This window comes from Syzygium oleosum, unplaced genomic scaffold (genome assembly GCF_021117445.2).
Source record: "Syzygium oleosum isolate NSW1041296 unplaced genomic scaffold, Sole_v2.1 Sole_v2.18, whole genome shotgun sequence".
NCBI classification, from domain to species: Eukaryota; Viridiplantae; Streptophyta; class Magnoliopsida; order Myrtales; family Myrtaceae; genus Syzygium; species Syzygium oleosum.
Genome location: NW_026607502.1, coordinates 5,938,098 through 5,946,710, shown reverse-complemented (window position 1 = coordinate 5,946,710; position 8,613 = coordinate 5,938,098). Strand labels below are relative to the sequence as shown.

The following is an 8,613-nucleotide window of genomic DNA, read 5'->3' as shown; positions in this document are numbered from 1 at the left end:
GTTCAGCAGTGAAGCAAATCAGTGCACACTTCTAAAGAGAACAAAGGTGAACTTTGACTCGATCCATCTTTATCCACAGTCAAGTTGGCCTCATTGCCAATCCTCCAGAAACAGATGATAGCGCACACATCAACACCTCCATGCGCGAGTAAGCTTCGTATTGTTGCACGCGTCTCCATATCGCCCGATACAAGCAATTTTCTCCACACACAACTCGTGAAATACAAGGATAATAATAATAATAACATGATCTGGTGTCATGAGTACATTCAAATGTAAGGTCATAAAGTTCTAGCAGTCGATACTCGAAACATGTTCTATATAATTTAAAGCGTGCATATAAAAAGCCAAAGATGAGACCGGTGAATATACTTTGTTCATTCTACACAAAAGACCAGTTCATGAACATGAAGGCCAGACAGTGGTGGGAATCATCGTCGTTGAGAACTTTCCATGCGACGGCTTGCTCATAAGCCACCGGCCTTCCCATGCTAGAAATGCACACTCCGGCAGGCAGATAGGCGATACCCTGGCAAACAACGAATTAATGTCAGCCTAACTGACTTGTACCACAGCTCTGCAAAAGTCGATCGATTTACACTTTCTTTCCCGCATTCTAATAAGCGAATGATCAAGTCTATTCAAGTCAGGGAGATGATTCATTTTGGAGAAATCACTTTTTCCAGATGAAACCTGCCTATCTGCTTTAATTTTTTCCCAGGTGTCATATTATAAAGTCAAGTCTGAGCCTGCAGCTTGATTACAGTTTGGAGCTTCTCAAATTAGGATGAAGGGTTAAACTAATTGTACCTGCTGCATGATCTTCGAGAACTCCGAGGAAAGAACTTTCCTGCCACCTTCATCAAGAACCTTTTCCAGCATAATATCCTGGAGGGCCACCAGAGTAGTTTCGAGCATGTCAAGTCCAGCTTGGTTGGCAAAGGTGAAGACGGGAGAGGCCTGTGATCCATTTTCTTTAGGTCAGTAAAAAAAGCAATAAGGCAATAAAAATACTCAGAAGTCAGATATAGCTTTAATTGGAAAGGCATGAATAAGTTGATAAATGTACATAATTAAAGAGGAAAAAATGGTGGCGTACCACATTTGTATTCACAGAGCAGCACATAATTGCATCAGAATGGTGCCAAAATTGCTTCAAAACAGCATCACCAGCTTGGGAGTCCCCTCTTAACAGTTCAGCTCCGGTACAAATTCTATAAACAAAAAAAATTGGTTGGTGGCTACTAGCAGGGCGGAGAAAAGAGTTCAAGGATACAATTGACGCAAAATTATGCCTATAAAAGTGAAAACATCAATGCGTATTCTCAAGCAGCAGCACAATGTAAAAAACATCATCAGACATATCAAGTATACCTAAGCTGATAATAGCTTACACAAAGTGCAATATCAACACATTTACAGCTAAGCCACTTTAGAATAAACCCCATGAAAATCAGAGGAAAATTTTTCAAATTCTAAGGTAATATTGTCCACACTACCAAATTCTTACAGGGATATATATATCTTAAAGTATATTATTCAACCCCCTAAAATCCAATAATACGTCTACCAATGCCTTTTCTCCAAAGCTCCCAGTTATTTAGCAACACGCTATGGATAATTTAGCTCTCTTTTTTGGCCAGAGCTGGAATAACTAAGCTTGGTGAACGTATTACCTGGAAAAAGTGGAATGTTAATTTTCAGGAAAGTGTAATATTACTCCTCTCTAACTCAGCTCTCACTGGTACAGCAACTAGAGAGCCCAGAATTCCAGTCACATTTAACAAAAACATTGCTAAGAGTCAAACCTGTAGCTTCGGCAGATCCACTGTGCCAGCGTAAGAGCTTCAGGAGAACCAGATAGAGATTTTGGCCCCAGATGGCCACTTAGCCTGGAAGGTGCAATTGCCATGGCAACCCTTTGGACAGATCCCACAACACTACGCACATATTGACGGGCCATGATGGCAACAGTGTCCCGTAAATGGTTCTCAAACACAAATTGGAATGCGATGGTCAGGACGGATCGCAGGTTGTAGTTGCTAGCATCAGCTTCACAAGTAGGACGAGCACCACCAGATCCCACCTCCAGTGTAGAGGCCAGGTCCAACGTCCGAGTAGGGGCAGGTCCATCCTGAATGAGGAAAGCACAGACAATAAAAGATCAGATAAATGGCATGCTCGGAGTTTCAAGTAATTTTAGTAAACTGCTCAAACAGGCTTCTTGGCAGCCATTCATTCTTCGGAGCCTATCTATTTCACAATATTTTAAGTCTCTGAAAGATGCATGAGTACTTCATATAAACCGATACCCAGTGAGATAAAATAGTTTGTGCAGTAAAGGTTGCTTTCTAGCTTGTATCGTATAGCAAGTGGTATAAAAGAGCAAACAAGAAGTAGATTGGAAGCATCATCAGGCAAGGTCGCAGCCAAACATACCCCAACAGTAGGACTTTATGAAAGAAGGCAGTATCTAGGATGCTTAACTGTTTTAGGATCCAATTGTATGACACGAAACCCGGAAGGCAACAAAGGAGCATCATCTGCGAAAGATTCATCAATAGGAGCAAAGACAAGCTGCGCACAGGCACCAACTGCATTTTCATCTACCCCACTGCACAACTGCACCGATGATTTCAGAAAGCAACATCAGTGGCAAAGAGCTTCCTAACATGTAAGGTAGAAAAATGACAAGCACTTCCATGTAAAAAGCCAATAGAATGTGCAAACCTGAAGTAAATACATGTCATGCGCCAAAGGTATATCTTCAGGTGAGAATGCATGACCCTCTAGCCGAACCACCTCCAAGAACTATATATGAGACATTGTGAGCAGTGACGTAAAATAACAGAGAATTCATTGAAAGCAATTAAAGAAAGATCAGATTGCATAGACAGAGCTATCACCTCCTCCTGCTCTACAGTATGGGCAAGAGGCAAAATGACGTGGCTACTAGGGAAGCCACCAGGTCTCACACATGGAATGGCGTAAGGACTAGTTTTCAGAGATGCAGCTGAGTATGCATCAATTCCATGGTCAGCCCACTCAGAGCGGTGCTCCCTCAGAAAGCGTACAAGCACAGCAGGCGGAACATTCTGTAAAGTGCATTAAGAGAGGCACAGACGAAGTTAATCAGGAAAGTAAGTTCAGAGCAACAACCAAGAAACTATAAAGCAACAGCTGGTGGAAGAAAAAGGGCCTTCAGCCACCGTTACTGCAAACAGGCAACTCTTGTCATGCCATTGTGAACACACCTGAAGAAGCATGGATGCCTTGGCACAGAGCACCCCTCTTCCGAAATTTGGAAACATGGATGCATTGTATTGGGAACCAAGAAATTTATTTGGAGATGAGTTGACAGCGATGGTGACATCTTCTACCCCATCGCTACTTAGAACAGACCAACCGTCATCCACAAATCCATTCACAGCATCATTGAACCCCCTAGAATACATGTTTCCAAGCTGTAAGACACCATTTCAAATTCATGAAGAACCTAGCTTTTGCATCTTCGAAGGAGCAAAAGACCTAACGGAGGAGGCAGGCTGATAATACATTTCAACGTCAATGAGCACTGCTCATGTTAAATACCTGCACAGTTTCTGACTAAACGTCCTCAAGACTGCAGGTTGTCGGCTACCTCCATACTGAATCTCGCCACTAGTTTCTTGGGCTAATTGTCTAATATGGCGCAAAGCCTGCATATCACAATTTAAATGGTTAAGCATAAGATAAATAAATACTCAATGAGAAAGGATACATGGAACCATTTTTACAGCAACAGTCATCTTCTGTGCAAGAATTTTGGATGATTCATAGAGTGGTCTGAGAACTTCAGGAACACTCCAAGCCTAACAAGAGCATGAACATGAAAGAAATCCACATAAATATCATAATACAGTTAATAGAACCATAAGTAGCATATGAATAGCTAAAATGAATTACGCACTCACATCTAGATCAACATGATCCACAATATGAATGATTGCACCACCTCCCTCACAAGGTCGGATGAGATAACCACTTGGAAGAACTTCAGCTCTCACAAAATTTGAAGACGACGGCCCTGCTGGGCCGCTGGTACTCGTAGTCAATGACCTCTCACATATCTGCAAAAAGAATTTTCAGACAACAAACAAAATCACAAGCACACTAAATGATTTTTAAACGCCGAATATTTCACATATTACCACCTCTAAATCAAGTCTCATTAGAAACAAAAGCATACCACATGTACAGTTAGGCCCCTCAAGAAAATTAAATGGGGAAAGGAAACTAGTTACAATCTGATTACAGTTCATCGGAAATGAGGAAAACTTATAGTAGCATAATGAAAGAACACACTTATTCAAAATTAGTTTGTAATAATTTTACCATGAGTTCACACGATTCTAAATAAGAACAAGGTCAAGACAAAGATTAAAGGGGTTAGTTACCACAAGACTGCCATCTTCCAGAGTAGAGGTATATCGAAGTGTCCAAAAATCACGTGCTGCTGCCAGAGTTGTGGGTGCATAGGTCTAACCAGTAGCATATAAATAGTCAGGAACAGAAAAAACAAGTATTCTTCTAGGCACCACTGCCAAAATTCTGAGGCTGCTACCAACCTGCATGTATACAAGCTCTATCGTCCCTCCATTCCCTGTAGGAATCACATTAAGAACCTCAAGGCATCGACAGTCGCGAAACCAAGATGGACGATCTTTGAGAATTTCGGCGACCTGTGAGTGGTTCATCACAAATATTAATTGCCATAATCAGGTTAATTGAAGCCAATTAGGATACACATACCTTCATGGGCTCTAGACTCACAAGACCGCAGACTCGCGCTGCTACCCCATTACAATTGCGGGATACAGCAACGATTCCAATAGAATCCGGACCAGGCTACAAATCACCGTGTGAATTATGAGTATAATGCATGTCTCTGAAACCAAGGTCTCTAAAAGAGTCGACCAGCTATACCTTCATCCCAATCATCTGTACCCAGTCAACAGCAGTTCCAGTAGCCTTGGCGAGGAACTGTGTGAGGGTCTCCGCAGCAATCGCAAGAAGACTAAGAGAGCAATACATTGAAATAAAGTGCATTAGACCAGCAAAATCATTTGCCGCATGAAACATTCACATGCACAGAATATTTTTCCAAGTAAAGCAATTGCTTACCCAGCTGGGCTGCTGGCATCCTTCTCCGGATGCTGAGGTGTTGGGTTATGCTGCTGTTGGTGCTGACCGCTCATGACCACAGACTCACAGCTATTGTCTGTGGTCGCCGTTGACGCCTGCTAAGAATGAATGAAATGAGCCATCCCCAAAGATAGCTAAATATACAAAATTTGAAATGAGAGTGAAACCAAGATCCGTGACAAATAACGGCCCAATCATATTGACAAGCAGAGCATTAGAATTAACAGGAACCTGATTCACTAGTCTATTTTCAGTGACTAGATTACAACTTGTGAGTTTTCCACCTCACATATTTACTCAAGAGGTAAAATTATAAGGAAATAAAATATGCTTATATTATGGACAAAATTTGAAATTCTGACCGAGTTCCAGGTATGCATAATCTATAGCATAGGAAGATTAAGGAAAAAGCAATCATCAATGGACAAATTGTGTGTCATGCCATTTGCACCAAAGATCTATGTAGAAGACTCAACAGCCTCTATAATCAGACACATTGTGGTTATAAATGGGAAGCGCTTACACTATGCAGCTGCTGCCGCATGTAGCCGTTCTCATAAACCAACTGTGAAACTTGTTTCTGGAGGCGATCATTCTCTTCCATTAACAGTTTGTTCATGGCTGACAGCTTTCTGTTAACTGTTGTGAGTCGGAATGATTCCTTCCTCTGCTTTTCCCGACATCTGCATGGAAAGGTTAATTCATCAGTGAGGGATGGACAGACACGGTATAAAATTTACATATACACTCAAACTTATCACTTAAAACAAACCACCAGAGCAAAATATACAGCACAATAGAAGAATACCTAAGAGCACCCCTATAGATTGTACTTAATCTGACGTGCTAACAGAAAAAAGTAGTTTTTATATTAGAGTAGATAATGTGTTTGCATAAGGATAGCACAGCCAATTTTCGGTATGTGTGAACTCCAACGCAAAGAGAGGAAAGATGGGCAAAGGTGGCATCTCTAGTAATTTGAGTCACAAGTGAAACAAAATATATACATTAGCAACCTAACTTTTCTATGAAACATCACAAGCAAACAACATTAGACAATCAGCGAGTCTCTAGGTAATCCTAGTCCTAACAAGCTTTATGAAAAAAATAGCTTTGTTCTACATTATTACATCAAAAACCTTACGGACTAGACCAAAAGAATCTCACTTGCTCACTCAGGAAACAGAAATCAAAACATGATCTGACAACTTCCCTCCGCAAATTGTCTATAATCATTAAATTGATCAGACAAAAATAAAAACCCAATTCTGCTACAACAGTAGATACGTGTTTGGTTAGAGATGCCCAAAATAGAGTTTTCATAACATTGCATTGCCCAGCGGACAAAATCACAGCCTGGAAGACATCAAATTGATCCCATTCTAGTGCCACAAAACGAAAGATGCTAATGAGAAGATTTCAACCACTTCCAGATGAAGAACAGCTTTTCAATGAACAATGTAACATGTCTTTTACTTGGGTAATTAACCAAGGCAACAATAGAGCAAGAAATTATCTGGTTTTTGTCTCTTTCCTTCAATGGCAAAACATCCCAAAGAAGGGAAAAAGAGATCCAGAGCAACAGAGTGATGATATGGCCGTGAAGGAAAGCACAAATAAACGAGGATTTACCAAAAGCTCCAACGGAAACCATCAATGTACAGAAAGAATTGCAACGAGGGCCACCCAGAGAATATTTAGGATTTTCAAAGCCGTCGTTATCTTCTTTTTTACAGTTTTCACAACATATGGAACCAGAGAAAAAGCAAGAACCAACTTGAACATGAACATTGCCCGACCAAAAAACACCACGTTTCTGGACAAACTTTCAACTTCACCAAAAAAATTTCAAATTTTTATCTTATCGCGACAAGGAGAATGAAACCCCAGAAAAGTTTCGAAAGAAACACACTTCCCTACTCGTGCAAATATTATCTTTCGTGACGAAAGATAAGAGGAAACGAAAACACGCGCTCTGAATCATCGGAAGCTTCCCAAATGACGAAATGTATCGAGATTAACGAAGAAAGAAGAAGAAAAGGAAGGAGAGAAAACAATGTGTAAGCATTTTTGGTTTTAACACCTGCGATTCTGGAACCAGACTTTGATCTGCTTGGGCTCGATGTTGGAGAGGATGGGGCACTCTCTGATCAGCTGTTGCCGCCTCAGCGAGCTGGGCTTGGGGCACTCGTTGTAGACCCTCTCCAGCGCCTCCACCTGCTCGGGCGTGTACCGCACGTACTTGCTCGCGTCCATCTGCTTGCTCGAGCACTCCTTGTGCATCACCAACGCCATCGCAGTCCCCGTTCGCTCTGCTTTTCTCTCTAAAGGGTTCTTCCGAGCGGCAGAAGAAGATGACGGGTCCGGCTGAATTCACGAAATGCGAACGTCCGGGTCAGTCGGGCAGGCTCTCTCCGGTGGCAGGCTCTCTCGGCCGAAGAGAGCCTCCTATCTCCTTCATGACAATAATGTCCAGAGCTCCCTCTCTCCCCCACGCACTTCCTCCGCGACCAAAACAGAGCTCTCTTGTTCTTGTTGGGAACAGAGAGAGAAAGAGAATGAGGGATGAAGAAGATGGTCCCTGTGCTGTTGGTCTTTATCTCGAGACGCCAATCTCGAGAATTTCTCTCTCTGCTTTCTGTAGAGAGCGAGAGAGAGAGAGAGAGAGACTGTTCAAAGGAAGGACCCCCTATAAACCACAGCCAAACCCACAGACTTTCAGAGAGAGAGAGAGCAGAGGAAGAATACAAAAGGAAGAGCCAATGGCAGGAGGGAGAAAGAGACGGCCAGATGTGAGGTGTCCCCCCTCTCTCTCTCTCTCTCTCTTCTGGGTCTTCCTGCAAATCTTCACCCCCCCTTCTCTCTCTCTCTCTAGCTTTCTCTCTCTACTGCAACAGTTCTCTGCGGGGTGATGACATGAAATGGCAACTCTGTGGAAGGAAAAAAAAGGCGCATTTACTCTTCCTTTCCTCGTTTCTGTTCTCACATTCGAGCAAAAAACACAGAGAAACGGTACACAAAACATGGGCATGAGCGAGGATGCCATGCGGATGCGCATGCGAATGCGCATGGTGATGATGCATGCATAATTATGCATGATGCATGCATACATGGTGCATGCGCATGTCATGTATGTGAGAGTGCAAGCACGCATGTATGGGGCGGGAGGAGAGAGAGAGAGAGAGAGAGAGAGGCCAAGACAACATCATCGGGTGACGGCATTCTAGAATGTCTTGTCTGATTGATTTCCTTCGGTATTTTTTTTTTCTAATTTGGTCCGTTAAGTCTTTTTTAATTTAATCTCGATTTTGGTCAAATTTGGAGCCGTGAAAACTTGCTGATGATGGAATTTTGAAGATTGATAAGTCTGCCCCCAACCGATCTTGCAAACTAAGTCAAGATTGCTTTTTTTTTGGACTGAAATTGATA

General features: G+C 42.2%; 1 protein-coding gene across 2 annotated transcripts; it reads right to left on the bottom strand.

Moving 5' to 3' along the window:
- Window positions 1-222: 222 nt before the first annotated feature.
- Window positions 223-8,176, bottom strand: LOC115687258 (homeobox-leucine zipper protein HOX32). 2 transcript variants are annotated; one of them, XM_056319737.1, is made up of 19 exons: window positions 7,933-8,175; window positions 7,268-7,822; window positions 5,708-5,867; window positions 5,164-5,279; window positions 4,966-5,056; window positions 4,792-4,887; window positions 4,608-4,721; window positions 4,437-4,520; window positions 3,954-4,109; window positions 3,777-3,851; window positions 3,592-3,698; window positions 3,255-3,444; window positions 2,907-3,095; window positions 2,731-2,811; window positions 2,488-2,622; window positions 1,809-2,134; window positions 1,100-1,214; window positions 811-960; window positions 223-529 (listed from the first exon to the last, which is right to left on the bottom strand). In XM_056319737.1, exons 2-19 carry the CDS (start codon window positions 7,477-7,479, stop codon window positions 383-385), a joined length of 2,544 nt encoding a protein of 847 aa, XP_056175712.1. In that variant the 5' UTR covers window positions 7,480-7,822; window positions 7,933-8,175; the 3' UTR covers window positions 223-382. The 2 variants fall into 2 exon arrangements, with proteins under 2 accessions (XP_056175712.1, XP_056175713.1); XM_056319738.1 differs by having other exon boundaries at window positions 1,103-1,214; window positions 7,268-8,176.
- Between the last annotated feature and the right edge of the window lie 437 nt (window positions 8,177-8,613).

Excerpts from the sequence above, each read along its gene's own strand:
- LOC115687258 (XM_056319737.1), bottom strand. The coding sequence starts at position 7,479 with ATGGCGTTGGTGATGCACAAGGAGTGCTCGAGCAAGCAGATGGACGCG. Across the intron at positions 4,110-4,436 it reads TGGAAGATGGCAGTCTTGTG|ATATGTGAGAGGTCATTGAC; the intron begins GTAACTAACCCC and ends TTCTTTTTGCAG. Across the intron at positions 961-1,099 it reads GCTCTGTGAATACAAATGTG|GCCTCTCCCGTCTTCACCTT; the intron begins GTACGCCACCAT and ends AATGGATCACAG.